Here is a 20,056-nt window from a genome sequence, read left to right as displayed (position 1 = left end):
ATAGAGCGCGGCGGACGGGCTAGAGCGGCGCTGCCCGCCCCGCGGGGGCAGCCGGGAAGCGGAGGGGGCGGAGGCGGGCGCGCGGTGCATTGTGGGCTGGCGGCGGGGTCGGGGCCCGGCCGCGGGATGTCGGGCTGCGCGGCGCGGCGGTACGTGGCGGCGGCGCTGAGCCGGTGCCGGGCCCGCGGGCTGCCGCTCTGGGAACCGCCCCCGGCCCGCGGGCTGCGGCCCCTGGGCGCGGGGGGAGCCGCGGCCCTCCCGCCGCTGCCGCCGCGGCGGCACCTCTCGTCGCGGTGAGGCCTTGGGGGGGGGGCGTGAGGGGGGGGGCGGTTTAGGGGTGTTGAGGGGAGGGTTGGGGTGCGGGCGGGGGGTGCGGAGGGGCTGTCGGGGGGGTTGGGGAAGGCAGGGGTGTTTGGGGGTGGGGAGGTGGGGTTAGGGGCTCTGAGGGGGTGTTTGGGGTGGGTGTGGGGGTTGGGGGGCTGTTGGGTCATTGGGGTGAGACTGGGGCGGAGTTGGGGGGCTGGGGGTGGCTGGGGGTGGGAGAGGGAGGATTGGGCTAAAGGGGTAACTGGGCAGGGGGCGGGGGGCTGTCCAGGGCAGTTGGAAAAGGGGAGACTGGCAAAGGGGTGGGGGGCAGGGACGGGGGGGTGACCGGGTAGCCTAGTGCGTAGCGGGGCTCTCATGGGGGATGTGTGGTACCTGAGGGAGGTACGAGGTGGGGGGGCCATGCCTGGCCAGCGCCTGGGGCTCGGGTGCTGTGTGCCCCCCCCCCCCCCCGGCCCAGGAGCTGGTTCGGCCCCTGCGCGTCCACCAAACTCCCTCTCTGCTCCTAGAAACCGTCCGGAAGGCAAAGTGCTGGAGACCGTGGGGGTGTTTGAGGCACCGAAGCAGCACGGCAAATACGAGACGGGTCAGGTAAGCGGTTCTGGGGAGCGGAGCTGACCCTGCAGGTTTGTTCCACAGAGATCAGGTAGCTGAGTGATTTACTCGCAAGGAGGCTGCTGCATTGTAGCAGAAGGCCAGGAGTTTCACAGTTCAGTGCTCCTTGTCCCTGCTGTGTCTGCAGTTTGTCAGTCATCTGACAGTAGCAAGTTGATAAGAATCTGCAGCATGACACAACTGTTCCTACAATGGCATATGCTCCACTGGTCTTATTTAAGGGTTTTCTCCCTCTAGGAGCAAAAGAGACAATCGCTGAATTTGAGACATAACAACTAAACTTGTCCTTTCTGTGCTTGTGACTCACAGATCTGTGTCTGTGTTCCTGAGCAGTCTCTCCCATGCCGGTCTCCTTTCTGCACTTCTGCCATTCTGTTACTTTATTACTGGTTTAGTCATTCACTTGTATGGGGTAGAGATGACATGAATTTCTTCTCTCATCCCAGACTGTTTATGTTCCCTCTTTGTTTCTGCTCTGGGTTCGCAGAGTGGTGATTCTCCCTGTATTCCCGTCCCAAGCATTCATACTCTTTGTAAACGTTTCTAGTTTTACCTCAGTTAACAGATTTTTTTAAAATACTGTCAGAAAAGGGCTTTTGGCTTCGTGTTTTCTGTTGTATCTAAGTTGACTAAAGCTTGCTGTGTATTCAAATGCAATTATTTGTCCCTTTCAGCTATTTCTTCACAGCGTGTTTGGCTATCGAGGAATAGTCCTGTTTCCCTGGCAAGCCAGGCTTTATGATCGAGATGTGGCTTCTCCTGTCACAGAAAAGTAAGGATTTGTTCTGGTTTATATGTTGTTGTACTGTTACAGTTACATTTTGTAGCGAGTTTCCTGGTTGGGGTAAACAAGTCTTTTTAAGGAGGACAATGGTATGGGTCTGTTTTGCATGAATGTAAACTAGAAGAGAGGTGCTTAAAGAAGAGAGAGAGACACACACACACACATTGCACGAGTATTAATTTTGTGTTAATCAGAGACAGGACGGCAGTATGAAGGATGAGAGTGTGTGTGTGTGAAGGAAATTAAAAAAACCCCAAACCAAAAAAACCCAAACAAACCATGTTCCTGGCATTCTTTGTTACAAAAACCCCCTTTGTGTTGCTTTTTGAGTTAGGTCTAGGCTCCTGTGTTAAAATTGCAGGCTACTTCTTCTGTAGATTGCCAGTGAGCTGGATTTGTCAGCTGCCTCCCCAGTTTCAACCCACGAGGCCAAGTTCATCCTTCTTGTGGACTGAGTCGCTGTTCACTTCTCTCCCCTCTTCCATCCGTTTCCCCCCTGGCCTGTGTTGGAGGTGTGCTGGGCGAGTGTGCGTTTGGAGTCGGGAAGGAATGAGGAGTAAGCAGAGAGAGAATCAGAGGGCAGTAGAAATACCCATCCCAAACAGGAGACTGGACTGAGCAGGAAGAACTTCTGAGTCATCTGAAAACAGAGCTGTTGCGCCCATGATAAACACCGTTGATTGCCGTCTCGGCTCGTCTATCGTCGTGTGGGTGGCTGACATGAGTTTAATTTGGATGGAATTGAATGATTACAGACTGTGAAACATATTTTTAAAAAAAAATCATTGTTTATGAATGTGCTTGGTCCTGGTAACAACAGTTTGCTGCCATCCTGCGCTTGAGCTCAGTGCTCTACTTTTCTTTTTAGAAGCGAGAACACGGCAGGCCATGGTTCCAAAGAGGTCAAGGGCAAAACGCATACTTACTATCAGGTGCTAATAGATGCCCGGGATTGTCCACATATAGTAAGTAACCAATAATCTTGGTACTGAAACTCAAATATCTTCTCTTATATGAATGCTTTAGATGGACAGGCACTGAAAGAAAACGGCTATTATGGCTAACTCAATTGTTTAGAATTTTAGGACAAATTTGTTCCTCAAGTCATATTTTCCCTGAGAAAGATAATCTGGGACATCATACAACTGTTTTCTGGATTGTGTTTCCCCGTTCCAACCTCACTTCCTCATCCTGTTGGCATTCCTACTCTGTTGCATACAGGTCATTATGAATGTGGGTTGCAGCACTGAAAATGCTCTTCACTTGTTTGAGTGGAGAATTAATCTAGAGGAATTAAAAGGAGAGATGTTCTGAGGTGAATTGGTTAAATAAAATAAACGTTACACACTTTAGAAATCACAATAGTAAACTGAAATGTGGCTGGAAACTGGCCCGCAACAATCCACACAGAAAGACATAAACCTCCCTTTTTCTCAGTCCCAGAGATCACAGACAGAAGCAGTGACGTTCCTGGCAAACCACGATGACAGCAGAGCCCTCTATGCCATACCAGGTGAGTAAAATGCCCCTGTAACCTCTGTGGAGATGTGGATTGTCATGAGGTGAGGTCAGAAGAGTCACCCACAGTCAGCTTCTGCCAGCGAAGCAGCAGTTCCTGCAGGATGTTCCTGTAATGGATCTGTCTGTCGTTTAGGGCCGTGCTAGAAACAACGGAATGACTGAAGTACATGAAGCCCTTTTGGGTAGATGGAATTTGGGCAGACTCTGATCCAGACACAATCATACCTACCTTGTGCTCTTGAGACATGGATCCCATACGCATACCCTGTTGCACATGGGCTATTCTACTTTATTACCAGGACAGCTAGATCTCTTCTTGTCCTGTGCGTTTCCTGCCCAAAGTCCTTTTGTGACAGTGCAGTCGCTTCCCAAGCAGCGTGTCTTTATCAGAGAAACCATGCTATGGAGAATCTCGCGGGAGAATGCTGCCAAGGGTTATTACTGGCCTGTTTCCTCCATTCTTGCGTGCAATTTTGGCTGCTGCTGCTGAAATCCTTTTCATAACATCTCGGTAGTGCGATCCATCTTTCTGTCAGGAGATTTCTGAGCTGCTCTTTGCTAGGGAAGTTCAATGGCTTTTGGGGTTTCTTTTTCAGGTTTAGACTATGTAAGCCATGAAGATATCCTTCCCTACAGCTCCACTGATCAAGTGCCCATCCAGCATGAGCTCTTTGAGAGGTTTCTCATGTACGACCAAACAAAAGGTAATACTTGGCTTCGGAGGGAAATCTTCAAAGCCAGATACTCGAGGTATTCTGTGACAAGTATCCAGAACCCACCATTGCGCATACAGTGTAAAAATCTTGGCCTGGTTTGGGGTTTGTTACAGTAAAGCCTCCTTTAAATAATTTTTGTAACTATGTGAAAGGAGTTGCTTTGAGGGGAAAGCACTCTGGTTACGGTATGCCTGTCCTCATAAACTCTCATCTTTCCCTCCCCACAGTTCCACCTTTTGTAGCAAGGGATACACTGTGTGCATGGCAGGAGAAGAACCATCCCTGGCTAGAGCTCTCCGATGTGCACCGAGAAACCACAGAGAACATCCGCGTCACAGTCATCCCTTTCTATATGGGCATGAGGGTAGGTCTGTGTTGCACGTTGCTGTGTTAGCTCTGTGATCTGTTTAACTTGCATGTTTTTCTAAGGCCAGTTTACTGACTGAAAGTACTTTCTGCTTACTGGAGAAATGACTTTTTAATCACAGTTGCGATTTCATTGTCGTCATATTCAGCAGAGGTATGAACATGAAACTGTTTTGTCATACGTTTTTGGAGAACAGCTCCTGCAACTTAGCTTTTGCTTGTTATTTGTAGGATAGGAAATACACTGTACTGTTCTGCAGAACAGTGTTAGCAAGATATTGAGGAAGATTTTTGGGAAGGCTTGTGCAATGCTTATTGCCTCAGTCCCAGATGGGCGTGTGTGTAACGGGTGGCACCAAGGCCATCTGCCCTGTGATGACAGACATGTCTGTTATCCTGCCCAGTGGTGAGGTGCTGTGGGTGTCTACCCCCGTTTCCTTGCTCTAATGCGGGTTAGAGGGTTTGGCTAACGCCTTCTGGATTTAGCTGATAACCATGTGCTCTTTGTAGCGTAAGAACTTCATGTGGACCATCCAAAATAATGAGGCTCCAGTAGACTTCTGAGTGGGAGGGCTGGGAATTACTGCAGCAGTTTGATTTCCAAGTCCAGATGAGCACAGCTGCCGGGGAGCCTGCGCCCGTGGCAGATGGACGTTTTGGTGTGCAATTGCAGCTTCTGTGGAGCCCAACTGATGTTTGTCCTAACCTTGTCAGAAAAACAGGTGACCAAAGGCAAGGAAATGGGTGTTTCTAGATCTGTAGAAAGTGTGTAATTAACATGGAGATCAACCCTCCGTAGTCACGAGATCCTTGCAAATCTCCCACCTCATGATTACATGTCTAGAGCAGAGCCAGCGCCAGGCGGTAACTGATGGACTGCTTCGGAAAGCAGCTGTCTTTGTGCTCATGTGAGTTGTCTGTGTCTGGCACGGAGCGAGAGCCCCTGTGCTTGTGCTGTGCTGTCAGCTGAAGAGGTTTTGGCGCTGAGCGTTGAAGGGCAGCTGCTAAAATCTTTCATTTCTCTTCCAGGAAGCCCAGAATTCCCATGTCTACTGGGTAAGTGCCTTTTGTTTCACGAAGCAGCTTAAGGGAAGGAGTTTGTTTGCTGTGGCATCATTGCTGTGTGATAAGCTCTGAGGGAGAGTAAGCCCTTGCCTGGCAATTGTTTCCCAGTATCGGCTATGGATTATCAACTGTTTGCAGCTGATTCCAGTTCTTGATAACAGTCTTTCTTCTGTCCAGTGGCGCTACTGTATTCGCTTGGAGAACCTTGACAGCGAAGTGGTACAACTCCGAGAACGGCACTGGAGGATATTTAGCTTGTCTGGCACCTTGGAAACGGTCAGGGGCCGTGGCGTTGTAGGAAGGGTAGGTATCGTGTAGCTTCTTTTGGGAAGCGCAGCCCTTTGCTGGAGTCTTCTTGGTTGGATTGATTTGCCAGTAAATTGCTTCATGGGCAGTAGAAATAGATGGAATAGGAAACTGGCAGTGGAAAAAAAAAAAATCACGTGAGCTTTTCATCTGTTGTTAGTATGCATGAACCGAAACTTCACGCTGAGTATTAGAGAATGATCCTAAATGACTGGTAATGGGAAAATGGGAATAATACGTGATTCTGGCACTACTCACTGGGCGAGTCGTTTGCTGTGTAATTGGCAGCGATGCTCGGGTGTGGATCGCTCAGTATTTCTTCTCGCTATATAAATTTCCGGCTGATGCCTGTCGGTGGAGAAATGTTAAGATCCGTTGCTGATGCAGAGTGGTCTCTTCTTGTCTTCTCAGGAGCCAGTTTTATCCAAAGAGCAGCCGGCATTTCAGTACAGCAGTCACGTCTCCCTGCAGGCATCCAGTGGTCACATGTGGTAAGAAGCACTTATTACCGCAGTAGTGGTTTAGATATAGGACCCCACAGCGCTGAGCTGGGACGCGGTTTGCAGTCTGGAGTTGTGGCTGAAAGGTGGGTGGAAGTGGACTGGACTGGACATATTTGATAGTTTAAATTTTTATGAGCTTCTCTATAGCAGTGTTGCAGTTAGTGATAAGAAGATCTCTTGATTCTCTGCACCAAGAGAGGTTCCAGGCTAACTTACCCTCCTCCTCTGGTCTGTGCTAGACTGGATTTGAAAAGACACAAAGCAGTTCTCTGTCATCTTCTGCTATACTCGGATTCTGTCCCTTTAAGTCCTGATGCAAGAGGCAAGGCTTCATGCTGGTGTTTCCCTAGGCAGCAGGGATGTGTGCACTGGGATACCAGTGTCTTTGGAGAGGACCGGGCTTCAATTCCGTCCCGGAGTGAAGCTGTGCAGTTCCTTGTGTCCACAAGGAATTGGCACGTGGGGTTATTCCCCGTTTAGGCCAGATAAGGCCTTCAGTCTAACTGGTGTTCAAGTCTCCTCTTCTGTAGGTGCAGGTAGGAAAGCGCTCAGCTGAGTTGTTCTGTTCCTGTGCCGTAGGGTTAAAGCAGTTTCCCCTCTGATTTGCATTTCAGCTGGGTTAGCACATTTAGTGTCATCTCTGCGTGGGCAAAAAATGCGCGGCCACCTCTTGCCTTCTGTATGACAGGTCTTTCTGGCTTGCATTTTTTGAGTAAATCTGTTTGAATTAAGCTGCCTTGGAACTGCCTTTGAGCTGGGAAAAGCAAGAGAGCAGCTCTTTGCCTGTAGGATATACCCTTGTTTTCCATCTTAATGCATTTTGAATTGCCTGAATGCATGCCCGGGGGAGTAAAACCAGCTTGTTTAGTAGTTTTTCCCTCTCTGCAAGCATGCTGAAGAGACAGAGACAAAGGTTCTGCAGCTCAGAAGCTGCTCAGCTTGACTTCTGGTGTTCGATTGTGTCCTCTCTGTCATGAGAAGCTGTTAGTTTATCTCCACGATCCTCTTGTCCATGTCATGTTCTGCAGTACAGTCGTCTGTAGTTCAGGGCAGTAAACAAATTGTTTGTACAAGGACAGGCAGATTCAGTTCTGAAATGCCCTTTCTGAAATGCAAAGCAGAAGCTATTCCAAATTACACCTGTGATGGGATTTCATATTGTTGCAGACTTCTTACCCAGCGGAGCTTCTGCCAAGAAACATGAATCTGAATTTCCGTGTAAACAGTTTGTAAAAAATAGCTGAGATGGTTCTGTCTCCTGTGGGGTGGGAGTTAGGTAAACGCTGCCGCAGATGCGTGGAGTGTGCTTACCTTCTGGAGGCTCCGATCATGACATCTTTATTCTGGAAATGTATATGAGAGATGTGATGTAAACCGCCCAGGAGTCTTCCAATAAATGAGTCATCTTGGCAGGCACATGTCCTTGCTGCTGGACTGGCCTTGCAAATGCAGTCCCAGAGTCCCGGCGCAGGATATGGAAGAGCTCATGTCTTACCTTCTTGCTGGCGATTCCTAGCTGTGTTTGTCCCTGGCCTCAGCGTGATCTCTGCCATTATTTTGCAGGGGTACTTTTCGATTTGAGAGGCCTGATGGCTCCCACTTTGATGTCCGAATCCCACCCTTTTCTCTGGAAAGCAACAAAGACGAGAAGACCCCACCCTCCGGCCTTCACTGGTAGAGCAGATCCGAGTGCCAAGACCCACAGAGACCTGTGTGTGTTGTAGACCTCTGCCTCCCCATTATGCTGCAGCCAAGAACACGGAGCTTTTAAACTTTTTAAACCATTTTTGTTTTAACCGTTGTCTAACGGGGAGGCTTTTTTGAACTTTAATACTGGCTCTCTCGGGCTGCTTGTAAACATAAGCTGTGTTACAGTTAACCCTTCCCTTTGTGGCACCTGCTGGGGTTGGAGCTGGGGGACGTAGATCTGTGCTGCGTCAGAAGACTGGGCCCCTCAGCAGGCCTGGACCCTTTCCAAAGTGTTGTGAATTCTCTGCGATGTGAGGTTTCTCTAATAAACTGGCCCTTCCAGTTGCAACCAGTCTTCCTTTATAAACCAAGGCCTAGGCTTTGCATCCAGCCTGCCCTGGCTTGTTGCTCCCCCCTCGCCCATGTGCAAAGCGGTGTCAGCCCAGACTTCTTCCTGCTTCAGGAGGCAGCAGTGAGGATGTTTTAGGGAGCAGGAATGTGAGCTCAGCCTTCCTGCAATGCAGCTGGTTTCTGGGGTTTAGCCAGCACGTGGTGGAGCAGCCTGTGAGCTCCGCTCCTCGTTGCACAGCTTGTCTGGGCCATGCGCTGGAGCAATGCGAAGCCTGTTTTGTTGGAGGAGAGAGCGCAGGGCGGGGAAGGCGGGTTGGCCGGTGGTGCTGAGCAGGCTGCCACGGTGTCTTGTGCGCGTAGAGCACCGAGCTGCGTGTTGTGATTGTACAGGAGAGCTTGAAGGGGGCCCTCGGGGCTTGCCTCGCTGCAGGGATGAGCGTCCCAACTGCCGGAGGATACTTCCCTGCTCACGCTGCGGCTGTAACCGTATTTCCTTGGTAGCTTCTGCTTTGGCAGGAAGAGCTTGTTTTAACCTGCCGTGCTGTCAGCCACAGCGAGGTGGTGCTCGGTTTTCTGCTCCTGCTTGCTCGGCTCGGCGGGTTGTGATTTTTTGGTAGTCTGTGCGGAGGGCCCCGCAGAACTGCACAGGTCAGTGAAATGCCTGTAAGCTTACGACGTGTGGATTTGTGGCAATTTTGCTTTTACATGTGAAGGGCCCAGTCCACAGTGCAAATCAGGCGTTGGCTCTTTTACAAGCCAGAGCGGCTCTCCGCAGCTCTAAGGATTGCGGAGATCCAGAGAGACATCAGCCTCCGCGGTGGGTCCCTTTCTGGCTGTCTCTGGGTTGCCGAGGCCAGACTTACGGGTGACTCGCAGGGGCAGAGGTAGCTGGCTTTGTGATGGGAACCCTAGGCAGAAAGTTTCAAACCTTTCTCCTTTCCCTGGTCTCGCTTAAATGACAAGGTATAACTAACTCACAGGACTGTTTTTCTTGATTCGGAAGTATCCTAGCTATCCCCTCTTCCCCCGACTCCTCTCCAAGCAGCCTCTTCGCGTTTGGCTCCGCAAGGCAGTGCTGTGGCAGCGCTATGGGCCATCTCGGCTGATGGACAAACAGCCTTCGGAAATGACAGCGGGAGAGACTCGCACGCTCTCCTGCAGCCAGTGGATAGCTTATAGATAGTATAGAGAGACTTAATTACTACTGCTTCTTAAACAGTGTTTATCTGTCACCAGTCTCTTACGTCTTCCTTCCTGTCAGGTAGGACATGCTATCTACATTGCTTTTAGAGTTGAAAGGTTTAGGCAGCCAGCCTGCCTTCAGGGGTAGAAAAGGAGCCGTAAAGAACAGCCCACAGCTGACAAGCCCACGTTGCCACTGTCACGCTGATTTATTCGCAGGAGGAAGAGGGGGGGAATGACACCTCGCGTTCAGAGGAAGCACGGACCTGTAGGAACCTGCTTTTTCCCTCCCATGCAATTGCCCAGTCGGATCGGGGTAGCAGCTGCCCTGCCTCTCTCCCTTGGGTTTACCCACTTTCAGCTTTACTGGCAGTTGCAACACCAATTGTAAATGTCTAACCCTGTTGCTCACCTGCCCGTGTTTCTGGGGTGCTGTGGACCTAATGCTTCCAATAACAAGCGGAGAGGGTTACATGCCTAAGTGGCGGCGTGATCCTGGGGGCAGGGGTGCTGCCAGCGCCGGGCAGAGCAGCTTTTGCAGCTGCGAGGCGCCCGTGGTGTGTTCGGTGCGACGTGCCAGCGCGGCAGGGTGCGGCTGGGCCCAGGAACAGACGTTCTTGGCTGGGTAATGATTGGCAAGAACCGAGGTGACCCGCGCCGCCGGTAACAAGCGGGGCTGGGACGAAGCGGCACGGGGGGAGCGCAGGAATGTTTCCGCTCGATCAGTCTTTGCGGAGGGGGGCAGAGCCGTGCCTGCCCCGGGGCCTGGGTACGGTGCCGAGGGGCCAGGGGTCTCGGGGCCGGCGCTTCCTCAACTGCTTCTTCCCACAGGAGCATTGCCAGAGCGTGGGCGAGCCCTCTCCCCGCGGGCGGGCTGCTTTCCTCTCTCGTGTAAATACCTGTAGAAAGAACTAATCAATAAAGCGCTGAAGGCACTGCTGTCGCCCCTGGCTCTCATTTCCCCCCGCGACACTGACGGGCACCAACCTCCCTCCCCGCACCGGCCCTGGGGCTCGCCCCTGCCCCGCAACGGTGCTCTCCCGCCCTCTCCGCGGGGCCGGGCCCGCCGCTCCTCCCTCTCAGCGGGCAGGGCCGCGGCGCTGCCCTGGCCCGGGGCTCCGCCACCCCCCGTCCCTCACGCCGCCATCTTAGGCTGCGCGCTCCCGGCGTGCCCCGCGGCGCCGGAAGTGACGCGAGCGGAAGCGCTGAGGAGGCGGCGAGGAGGCAGCATGGTGGCGGCGGGCGCCCACCGGCCCGGGCCGCTGAAGCAGCAGAACAAGGCGCACAAGGGCGGGAAGCACAGCGGGTCGTCGCAGCGCCGCGCTGGAGGTGAGGCGGGCCGGGCCTGGCCGGGTTTCCCGCCAGATTCCCCCCCCCCCCCCCCGCCGGCCCGGCGCGCGGCGGCCCGCCTGACCGTTCTCTCCCCGCAGGCCGCGTCTCCGTCAAGGCCCAGCCCCGCCGGCGGCTCCGCGACCTCAGTAGGGTGGACCGGCGGCACCAGGCGCTGCAGCTCCGCCGGCAGCGCAAGGAGGCGGTGAGGGCCGCGGGCGAACTGGGCCGGGCCGGGCCGGGCCGCATGAGAAACCGGAGCCTGGCCTGTTGCGGGGGGAGCGGGAAACGGGTCGGTTCGGGTCTTTGCGAGGGGGCAGCGAGGAGCGGGAGTGGGGCCGGTGCGGGTCTCGATGTGGATGTGTGTGGGGACCGAGCCAGTTTGGGTCTTTGCGGGGGAATCGGGAGCTGGGCCAGGGAGAGGAACGGGTGCCTGGGTCAGGTCAGTTCGGGGCGAGTGGAGCGTTATTGGACCGCGTGGGTTCGGGTTGAGCTGTGGAGGGATCCGGTCTTGATCTGAGGGGCGGGATAGGAGCTGGACTGGGGCCAGGGTTCATGCTCTGCAGTTGTGCCCACAGGTGCTGGCGGAGAAGCGGAGCTTGGGCAGCAGGGACGGGCCCCCGCACCTCGTGGTTTTGGTGCCGCTGCACAGTAGGGCTGCAGCCCACGATACCCTCCACCTGCTGCAGAGCCAGGACTCTGCTGTTGTGCGCGTGGATGAGGGGAGAGCTGGTGGCTTTGCGCTCCTCTGCCCCCGACTCAAGCAGCGCTGGCGCTTTGTGACAGCACAGGCAGGTGAGGAAACGCTGTTGTTGGTGTGGTTCTTGGCTCCGTACCCCTGGCAGCCCCAGTAACGGAGGTGTTTTGCGTGCAGGGGACCTTCACGCTGTCTTAGACCTAGCAAAGGTTGCTGACTCCCTCCTGTTCATCCTGGATCCTGCAGATGGCTGGGACAGCGCGGGGGAGCACTGCCTCTCCTGCCTCTTCACACAGGGGCTCCCCAGTTATGGTGAGTGAGTGAGAAACGTTAAGGGCTTCTAGTGAGGCATAGGTCGAGGGGGTGCTCGATGGGGATTTACTGTTGCAGTAATTAAAAACTGCGTATGTTAATAGGTGATCGCAGGTCTTTGACCGCTCTGTTTCTGAGCGTAGATTGGTTGGGTGAATGCCATTCTCGTGCTGCCTTGTTGTGTTACTAGCCTGGTGGGGGAGTGCTGGAGATAAAAGGGGTGCTCTTTAGGCCTCTGGGTGCGTGGTGGTGTCTAGTATTGTAATGGTTATCTAGGCATGCAGGGTGAAGGGATTCAGATGCTTTCTTGTTAAGTTCAGTTCCTGGGCCCTTATCTCCATGGTCTCGTTTGGTCTCAAAATCGTATCTCTGAAGACAGGTTTTCTGTCCCGAGTGTTCTTTTGAATGTGTGAAGCTGCCTTTGCACATTGTGGTGTGAATCTCTTTGGTTATTTGGGTTGCTGATATCTGAGTGTTTGTCAGTGCTTGGTAAAAGGGGTATAAGGTGGTTTACGGTCTGATCCTGAACTCTGTTCTATGCACTGCTTGGTAGCTCTTGCTGTCCCAGGGGGCACTGACTTACCACCTAAGAAGCGGGTAGATGCCAGGAAGAAACTTGCCAAAGCCATTGAGAAGCGCTTTCCCGAGGCCAAGCTCTTCCCCCTGAACACGGAGCAGGAGTCCTCGCTGCTGCTGAGGCACCTCGCCACCCAGAAGCAGCGGCATCTCGCTTTTCGGGACAGGCGGGCTCACCTGCTCGCCTATGCCGCTGAGTTTGTGCCCGGTCGGGAGAGCGACCTGGTTGGGACCTTGAAGGTGTCCGGCTTTGTCCGGGGACAGACCCTCAACGTGAACAGCCTGGTGCATATTGTGGGGCACGGAGACTTCCAGATGAGCCAGGTGGATGCCCCCCCCGACCCCCTCACTTTGAACCCCCGTGTGGTTAAAGGACAGAAGAGGAGTCAGGACATGGAGGTACAGGTGTGTGGGAGGTCAGGGCTTTGCCGGTCCCGTTAGAACACGATGTTTCTAAACTTTCATCAGGAAAATACAGCTGGGTGTATGTGGTCAAGGGGAGGGGAAAGGGAGTTGTATCAGAGCCGGCTGGGCCGTGTTCTGCCACTGAGCTGAGGTTCCTTGCCCACAGCATGTAACGAACGTTATGTTACGATGTAATGAATGTGATAATGAAGGGACTTTCACCTCAGACTGGTTGCTAGCTTGAGTTAGGTGTATTCGCAGCTGGGAACTCTGCTCTTGCCCTTCAGGATGACTCTCTAAATGGTACTGATGAGATGGAGGAAGATGTTAAGGTCCTGATGAAGGCAGATCCAAACAAACAGGAGTCTTTGCAGTCAGAAGTGGTTCCTGATCCTATGGAAGGGGAACAGACGTGGCCTACTGAAGAAGAACTGCAAGAAGCAGAGGGTGAGTAGCAGCAATACTTCTGTACCTTTTCCTTGTCCCTGTTAAGAGGGTTGTTAGAAATTCCCTGTCACCAGGATGGCTGAGGGTGGCTGTGAAGAAACACGCTAGTTGGGAGCCCAGGACTTCCATTCCATCACTTGACTACCAGGCTGTGTGGTTTCCCTGGCAGTTAGCAGGGTTACATTTTTAGCTGCCTTTTCTGGGCCCTGACAAATTCTGTGCTGGGAAACAGTGATTCTGGTCTAGAGCTGATCTTGGCTGTCCCGGTGTCAATGTTGCTGAGGGAAAGGAGAATTGTTCCTGTATTAACTATTGGTGGGAATCCCACAGCTTCTCTGAAGGCAAACAGGAGGGTGGTGAAGGTCCCCAAAGGCACATCCAAGTACCAGGCTGCCTGGATTGTGGATGATGGAGAAGAGGGTGATCAGGAAGATGATGACGATGAAGATGATGACATTGATGATGATATGATGGAAGAGGCAGTTTCCCAGGTACCTCCAAGAGCTGATACTGCAAGTGGTCTCCAGGGCGTTATTGCGTATCCTAGGACAATCCTGTCGTCCTGGCTTGCTCCATGCAAGGGCACAACACAGAGCCAGGACTTGCCTGGATTTCCATTGTTAAATCTCTCACGTGTATCATGTTGCTTCTTTGGCCTGTTAGATACCGAAATGAGGGACTGTGGTGGAGCTTGGGGCATAATTCAAACAGTGCGAGCACACGCGGGGTTTGCAGTGCTGCATGGACATCAACAGAGCGCGTGTGCTCATGGGCTCTGTGCTGTCCTGTGTGTCAGGAGGGGGAAAGCAGCGAGGAGGAAGAGGAACCTGCAGAGGAGGAATGTGAGACCATGACCATTTCTGAGTGCTTGCGGGACAACCAGTACGACGAGAAGGTGGAGGAAGATGAACAGATGTTGGAGAGATACAAACAGGAGAGAATGGATGAAATGTTTCCGGATGAGGTGGACACGCCACGTGACGTACCTGCCAGAGTCCGGTAAGAAGCAGGATGCTTTGCTGGGAGGGGAGCTGGAAGGCACCCTTTTGTCTAGTTTGGTGAGATAAGGCAGGAAGCCTGTGATGTCTTAGCCGTGGTGTCTGAACCTGGCTGAAGGACTCTTCTGAAGACTCACTCCTAGGCTCTGAGGCTTCCAGGGGAGGCACTAGACAGGGAGCAGTGGGTGGGCCTGGGCAGCTCCCTGGGGCAGGGAGAGCCGGGTCCTGACCTGAGAGAGGGAGGAGGATGGCAGAGCCCTGATGCAAGGGCAGGTTGTCTGGGGACTTGGCTGCTCTTTCTAGCTCTCCCTGCACTAAGATCTTCTCTGAGGGCTAATGTTTGCTTTGCTCTCTCTGCCGTCTCTGAAGGTGCGACCACAGAAGGTGCTGGCCAGACACCTCGATTTGTGAAGTAGTTTGTCTTTCCTGTTATCTGTCCTTTAGGTTCCAGAAGTACAGGGGGCTGAAGAGCTTCCGGACTTCTCCATGGGACCCCAAAGAGAATCTCCCAAGGGACTACGCCAGGATTTTCCAGTTCCAGGACTTCTCCCGAACCAGAAAGCACCTCTTCCGGCAAATTGAGAAAGAGGAGACTGAAGGAGCCTCGGTAACTCCCTTTTCTCTTGCTGATCTCTTCCCCTACTGTGTTCTCTTGCTCCTAGTAGGAAGGACTTGGCAGGGCAGTGGCTGAGTTCTCTGTCGAGAGAAGTATTCGCAACCGATCTTCTCTTGGCAGGTTGGCTGGTATGTTACACTTCATGTCTGCAATGTCCCTGTCTCGGTGATGGAGAGCTTCAGAGAAGGGAAGCCCCTAGTCCTCTTCTCGCTGCTTCCCCATGAACAAAAGGTAACTAAGTAGAACCCTGCTGATCTCTTGTAGGTGTGCAGCTCCTTGTCCGATTCCCTCAGGCTGCGTGGTTTGGAGAGGTTCTGGCTCCAGAGGGTTTGGGTTGAAATCTCCCTGCTTTGTTCACATTTCAAAGGAGGTCAGAGCAGGCTGAAGCTGCCAGGGGTGTTTAGGCTTAAGTGTCTGAGCCTGGCTGAGGTGTCTGCATTGGTGACCAGCGGTCCTTTGGGAAGCCATCGTCAAGGGCATTTGTCCCTGCTGCAACATCCCGTTGCTTTCTGCTCTGGCCACCGTCGTTTTCCAGCCCTGCTGTCAGCCCCTCACTGTGCTGCCTCTCCTGCAGATGTCTGTGTTGAATTTCCTGGTGCGTCGGCATCCGAGCAACAGCGAGCCAGTGAGGGCAAAGGAGGAGCTGATCTTTCACTGTGGGTTCAGGCGCTTCCGAGCATCCCCCCTGTTCTCCCAGCACACCTCAGGTTTGTGAGGGACCGGTGGCATGGGCACGGGTGTGCCAGGAGGGTGGGGCTGGAGTTTCTAGGGCAGGAAGCCTGTGATGTCTTAGCCGTGGTGTCTGAACCTGGCTGAAGGACTCTTCTGAAGACTCACTCCTAGGCTCTGAGGCTTCCAGGGGAGGCACTAAATAGTGGGGAGTGGAAGGGCTTGGGCAAGGTGGCTCGCTGGTCCAGGCATGGCGGTGGCAGGCTCCACACAGTGAGCTGGCAGCTCAGAGGATCACCTTCATTCCCAGATACTCTGTGCCGGCAGAGGAGGGGTGTCTGTCACCTGTTTTCCTAAAGCACAGAGTCCATTTGCCAGGAAAGAATGGGCTCGATGGGGTTTCCCAGAGCTCTGAGGACTGCTGTGGGCCTGAACTTGATCGTTGCCGTTCTGTCCTAGCTGATAAGCACAAGCTGGAGCGTTTCCTGCGCCTGGATGCTGCCCTGGTGGTGACTGTTTATGCTCCCATCACTTTCCCTCCTGCCTCAGTGCTGCTTTTCAAACAGAGAAGTAACGGTAAGTTGGTAAGTGCTGAGGAAGTGGTGTCTGGGAAACAAACGTTAGCCGGCTGTTCCCATACCCTACTCTTGCATCTATCCAGAAAGTATGACTTGAAAAAGCTGTCCCCTTCATGCTGTTTGAGAAGATTAATGCATTTCCACCCCCATTATCACTGGCACCTTTGTTCGTCCCTGCTGTGGGGTTGCTCTGGGCCTGGAACGCTTTGGGGAAGGGAGTCATGGTGTGGGGGGAGGTGATGGAGGTACCTTCTGTGGTGCTGCCCTGGCGTGTTAGTGACTCTGTCTTGCAGGAATGCACGACCTCATCGCCACGGGTTCTCTGCTTTCTGTGGACCCAGACAGAATCGTCATCAAGCGGCTGGTGCTCAGTGGCCATCCTTTCAAGATCTTTACCAAGATGGCTGTCGTGCGATACATGTTCTTTAACAGAGGTACAGCCCGTCTCTGTGTGGTGGGAAGAGGGGATGCGGAAGCAGAACTCCTGCCCCTGTTGTGTTGGTGCAGCAAAGCCCGTTTCTTACCTGCCTTTTGTGTTTTGATCTCCAGAGGATGTGATGTGGTTTAAGCCAGTGGAGCTGAGGACAAAGTGGGGTCGTAGAGGACACATCAAAGAGCCATTAGGTAGGTTTGGTTCTGTTTCTCTCTGTGATGCTGGGCAGGATGTGGTCCTCCTGGGCAGGAGAGACAGCTAATGGCCTCTTCTGCTCTCTGCCTAGGGACCCATGGTCACATGAAGTGCCACTTCGATGGACAGCTAAAGTCCCAGGACACAGTGCTGCTGAACCTCTACAAGCGCGTTTTTCCTAAATGGACTTATGACCCCCATGTTCCGGAGCCCGTGCCGTGGGTGAGGAGCGAGAGCGCGCTGCCGGTGCAGGAGGTGGAAATGGAATAAGTCTTCAGCGTGGCTAATGCAGTTTGTGCCTTAGCTCCCCGGATGCTGTTCTCAGCCCATGCACAGCGAGGACAGCACTGATGTTTTGGACGTATTACTGCTGGGGTCTGTACAGGGGCGGCTGTCTCACCAGCTGCTGCTCAGGTACCAGCTACAGCTATTTATTTTAATGGAAAATGTTTTAAAAAACATCTAAGTGCCTCTGTCTTGGTGGTGGCCGGCTGTGGAGGCCAAATGGGGGAGGCTGTGTGCACCCCTTCTCTTGTGAACCCCGTGGCCCACTGGGGCTGTTGTCTTTCCTTCCTGCCCTGCCATAGCGGTGGGTCTGGGGATTTTGCTGTTTGAGGACAGGAATTTGCTGGAAGTTATTGTTGACGCTGAGAAAGAAAGGTGGAGTAGCAGGTGGGGAGAGTGACTGAGCGCAGCTCACTGGAGGCCTGTCCCAGAGCAGGGCGGCTGGGGAGGGGAGAACAGGCAGTGCTTTGCTTCCAGCCCCCCCCCCCCCAGTAGCGACCCTTTGCTTTGAAACCAAGCGACTCGGTGCTGTAGAGACCAACGCCAGCTTCCCTTAGCCCTCCACAGAAACGTTCAACGTTTGGGGTTGCTCATCTGTTTTTAGTAGCGCACAAACCAGACTGTAGAAATTCAGAGTGAGGTTTCCGTTGTTTGAGACACCGCTCCGTTCTCATTCCGCTTTCCCAGAGAGGTCTGTGAGCCAGGTCAGGGAGCTCAGGTCCACGTTTCCCCCGCACAGCACGACGCAAACGTTCTCCACGTCCCGGGGGACTGCCTGGAACTGCTCCGAGAGCACAGCTGCCACTCCCACACCCGCTGTTGGCTCAATCAGCAGCTTCATCCTTTCCCACACCAGCCGCGTGGCTCGCTGTCGGGACAGAGCAGCAGCTGTCATCCCGGCAGCAAGTACAGGCTGCTCCAGGGCTGCGGAGGGCACTGCGTGTGCGCATCTCTCTGCAGCGCTCTGGGAAGGGAGAGCAGAGCTTCCGCCAGCCCTTTCCAGCTGGAGACAGCGTGGGTGTTGCACAGCTGTGGTGGTGTGCAGGGGCTTGTGCTGCCCTGGGAGAGCGGAGGGGCAGAGCATGGATGGAGGCAGCTGCCCGCTGGCAGCTACCGTGAGAAGGCAGCCGGGAGCGTTTACCTTGATTTCTTCCTCCGAGACTGTCAGGACGTCATCAACCAAATCCCTGATGATGGGCCACGTGTTTGGTCCGATGCTGGTTTTAACTGCATCTGCGATGGTATCCGGCGGGTGAAGGTTGGGGGTCAGTTCCCCTCTTACCTTGGACTGGTAACAGTCATCCGCGTTGCGCGGCTCAGCAGCAAACACTTTCACATCTGGTCTCAAAGCCTGCGGAGAGCAGGAGGAGCCGCTCGGTTTAAACTAGTGTGTGCCTGTCCGCTGTTGCTGCACGCGCAGGGGGCCAAGTAGGCCGTGCTGCTGCCGTGCAGACCCCAGGCACACAGAGATTTCCACAGCAGGATTTCCACGGCTGCTGCCTGTCTTTGGGAGCCCTGCCCTTCCCACGGGGAGATGGCAGTCACCGCTTCCCGGATGAGCTGTTGCCTACCTTGATGGCAACTGCTATTCCTGCAATCATTCCTCCGCCTCCAACGGGAACCACCACTGCATTTACCTCGGGCGCCTGTGCAGAAAGGAAGTGTGAGTGCTCCCTTTTGCTGCACCCCTGCCTGCGAGGAGCAGAGCCCTGGGCTGGGTCCAGGCTATGCGTTTCCCTCACCTGCTCCAGCACCTCCAGGGCGATAGTGCCTTGCCCCGCGATCACCGCCAGCTCCTGGTTGGGGTGCACCATGACTCCTCCTGTCTCCTGGACTATGCGAGCTGCCGTCTCGGCTCTGGACTAAGGGAAAGAGTGCAGATGGCCGCCTCTCAGTCTGGCTGGGCCATGTCCCTGGCTGGTCTCCCCCGTGCCTTACCTTGTCGCTGGGCTCGCACGGCACCAGCGTGGCACCGTAGGCGCGGATGGCGGCTTGCTTACAGCGCGGGGCTGTCCAGGGCACCGCAATGTAGGCAGGAATCCCTGTGTGACGAAAGAGGAGGCAAATCCAACAGCCAGAAAGCCACAAGGGGCCTATTAGCACTGCAGGAGCGACGTGCGCGCAGCGTGCGCTGTGCCTTGCCTATGCTAGCTCCTGTTCAGGAGAAGGACACCCCTGCTTATCTCCAGGGCACCAGCTCTGCGTTTACCCCTGGCCCTGCGCCTGCTGCCTGGCTGCTCTCTGAGCTGGGGCTGGAGGTCGGGGTACGCGTTACCTTCCGCCTGGGCAGCACAGGCGAGCGCCTGCCCGTGATTCCCACTGCTGTGCGTCACGACGGCCCGGGGCAGCCCCCCTCCAGCGCGCTCGCTTTCCTCAACAAGGCTCCTGACTGCGTTCAGGGCGCCGCGGATCTGGAAAGACGGCGCAGCACCCTCAGTGCCACCGCCCGGGAGCCCGTGTGCTGGGCTGTGCGGGGTAGGTGGGGTGTTTCCTTCCTTGCAGCCTCCCCTGTGCCCGGGGAAGCGGTGCAGCCCCCGTGCAGGGCGGCAGGAGCCACGTCTGCTTCGAGGGCTGGTGAGTGCTGGCGGAGAGTGAGTTTCTCCGGCCCAAGAAGCCACCTTTGCCCCGGGGGCTGGCCGAGCGCCGAGCCGGGGGCCGTTGCAGCGCTGCCGTCCCCGCGCACCTTGAAGGAGCCGGTCCTCTGGAAGAGCTCGCACTTGAAGAGCAGCCGTCGGCCGGCCAGGCGGTCCAGGCCCCCGCTGGTGAGCAGGGGCGTGCGGTGCAGCCGGCCGCGCAGCCGCCCCTCCGCCGCCCGGACGTCGGCCAGCGCCGGGCGGGGCGGCCCGGCCATGTGCTCGGCGCTGCGCGGCCCGCGACCCCCGGGGCGAACGCGCATGCGCGCGGCAGCGCTTTTTGGCCCTGCGCGGCCGCCGTCCGTCCGTCCCGCCCCCGGCGGAGGGAAGATGGCGGAGGGGCTGGAGCGCGTCCGCGTCTCGGCAGCCGAGCTGCGGGACATGGTGGCGGCGCAGGCCCGCGCCGCGGCCGGCGGCGGACGAGGTGAGGCGGTGGCGGGGACCGGCGGGGCGGTGGTGGG

At 55.0% G+C, this 20,056-nt stretch overlaps 4 protein-coding genes and 2 non-coding genes across 10 annotated transcripts in view; 5 read left to right on the top strand and 1 right to left on the bottom strand.

The window, feature by feature from the left end:
• The first annotated feature begins 126 nt into the window (after nt 1-126).
• POLDIP2 (DNA polymerase delta interacting protein 2) lies at nt 127-8,238 on the top strand. Its single transcript, XM_076354683.1, has 11 exons — nt 127-293; nt 834-915; nt 1,614-1,711; nt 2,592-2,688; nt 3,161-3,236; nt 3,841-3,948; nt 4,188-4,324; nt 5,356-5,382; nt 5,569-5,694; nt 6,109-6,188; nt 7,764-8,238. The coding sequence occupies exons 1-11, from the start codon at nt 127-129 to the stop codon at nt 7,876-7,878; spliced, it is 1,113 nt and encodes a 370-aa protein (XP_076210798.1). The 3' UTR covers nt 7,879-8,238.
• A 2,413-nt stretch (nt 8,239-10,651) lies between these two features.
• Nucleotides 10,652-17,138, top strand: TSR1 (TSR1 ribosome maturation factor). Of its 2 annotated transcripts, none has more exons than XM_076354604.1 (15): nt 10,652-10,751; nt 10,853-10,956; nt 11,330-11,546; nt 11,626-11,760; nt 12,314-12,735; nt 13,029-13,188; nt 13,519-13,679; nt 13,985-14,187; nt 14,631-14,793; nt 14,923-15,033; nt 15,377-15,509; nt 15,931-16,047; nt 16,343-16,483; nt 16,599-16,673; nt 16,769-17,138. In XM_076354604.1, the coding sequence occupies exons 1-15, from the start codon at nt 10,652-10,654 to the stop codon at nt 16,945-16,947; spliced, it is 2,421 nt and encodes an 806-aa protein (XP_076210719.1). In that variant the 3' UTR covers nt 16,948-17,138. The 2 variants fall into 2 exon arrangements, with proteins under 2 accessions (XP_076210719.1, XP_076210718.1); XM_076354603.1 differs by having other exon boundaries at nt 12,314-12,741.
• Nucleotides 14,257-14,349, top strand: LOC143168525 (small nucleolar RNA SNORD91 family). The gene has a single exon (XR_012996736.1). It is a non-coding gene; the product is annotated as a small nucleolar RNA SNORD91 family (small nucleolar RNA).
• On the top strand, nt 15,573-15,665 carry LOC143168524 (small nucleolar RNA SNORD91 family). The gene has a single exon (XR_012996735.1). It is a non-coding gene; the product is annotated as a small nucleolar RNA SNORD91 family (small nucleolar RNA).
• Nucleotides 17,139-17,541: 403 nt separating the features above from the next.
• SRR (serine racemase) lies at nt 17,542-19,813 on the bottom strand. Of its 3 annotated transcripts, XM_076354451.1 has the most exons (7): nt 19,646-19,813; nt 19,238-19,373; nt 18,901-19,004; nt 18,705-18,824; nt 18,534-18,608; nt 18,104-18,313; nt 17,542-17,830 (listed from the first exon to the last, which is right to left on the bottom strand). In XM_076354451.1, exons 1-7 carry the CDS (start codon nt 19,811-19,813, stop codon nt 17,633-17,635), a joined length of 1,011 nt encoding a protein of 336 aa, XP_076210566.1. In that variant the 3' UTR covers nt 17,542-17,632. The 3 variants fall into 3 exon arrangements, with proteins under 3 accessions (XP_076210566.1, XP_076210565.1, XP_076210568.1); XM_076354450.1 differs by having other exon boundaries at nt 18,534-18,824; XM_076354453.1 differs by lacking the exons at nt 19,238-19,373; nt 19,646-19,813 and having other exon boundaries at nt 18,705-18,819; nt 18,901-18,931.
• A 112-nt stretch (nt 19,814-19,925) lies between these two features.
• SMG6 (SMG6 nonsense mediated mRNA decay factor) overlaps nt 19,926-20,056 on the top strand; it is a 116,265-nt gene continuing 116,134 nt past the window's right edge. For both annotated transcript variants that reach the window (XM_076354449.1, XM_076354448.1), the window contains exon 1: nt 19,926-20,019. In XM_076354449.1, coding sequence (XP_076210564.1) covers nt 19,926-20,019 — 94 coding nt within the window. The remainder of the gene's footprint in view (nt 20,020-20,056) is intronic.

The sequence above is a fragment of the Aptenodytes patagonicus genome, chromosome 17, assembly GCF_965638725.1.
Source record: "Aptenodytes patagonicus chromosome 17, bAptPat1.pri.cur, whole genome shotgun sequence".
Taxonomy (NCBI): domain Eukaryota; kingdom Metazoa; phylum Chordata; class Aves; order Sphenisciformes; family Spheniscidae; genus Aptenodytes; species Aptenodytes patagonicus.
Note: the sequence above shows the minus strand (reverse complement) of the source record. Positions and strands in the feature narration are given on the sequence as shown.

What these genes read in the sequence shown, in the direction of transcription:
- SRR (XM_076354450.1), bottom strand. Translation starts at nt 19,813, where the DNA reads ATGGCCGGGCCGCCCCGCCCGGCGCTGGCCGACGTCCGGGCGGCGGAG. An exon ending in CTGTGCTGCCCAGGCGGAAG is followed by an intron (nt 19,005 to 19,237) that starts GTAACGCGTACC and finishes TTCGTCACACAG; the next exon opens with GGATTCCTGCCTACATTGCG. An exon ending in CGTGCGAGCCCAGCGACAAG is followed by an intron (nt 18,825 to 18,900) that starts GTAAGGCACGGG and finishes TCTTTCCCTTAG; the next exon opens with TCCAGAGCCGAGACGGCAGC.
- TSR1 (XM_076354603.1), top strand. Translation starts at nt 10,652, where the DNA reads ATGGTGGCGGCGGGCGCCCACCGGCCCGGGCCGCTGAAGCAGCAGAAC. An exon ending in GTTCTCCCAGCACACCTCAG is followed by an intron (nt 15,510 to 15,930) that starts GTTTGTGAGGGA and finishes GTTCTGTCCTAG; the next exon opens with CTGATAAGCACAAGCTGGAG. An exon ending in TTTCAAACAGAGAAGTAACG is followed by an intron (nt 16,048 to 16,342) that starts GTAAGTTGGTAA and finishes TCTGTCTTGCAG; the next exon opens with GAATGCACGACCTCATCGCC.
- POLDIP2 (XM_076354683.1), top strand. Translation starts at nt 127, where the DNA reads ATGTCGGGCTGCGCGGCGCGGCGGTACGTGGCGGCGGCGCTGAGCCGG. An exon ending in GCAAATACGAGACGGGTCAG is followed by an intron (nt 916 to 1,613) that starts GTAAGCGGTTCT and finishes TGTCCCTTTCAG; the next exon opens with CTATTTCTTCACAGCGTGTT. An exon ending in GCATCCAGTGGTCACATGTG is followed by an intron (nt 6,189 to 7,763) that starts GTAAGAAGCACT and finishes ATTATTTTGCAG; the next exon opens with GGGTACTTTTCGATTTGAGA.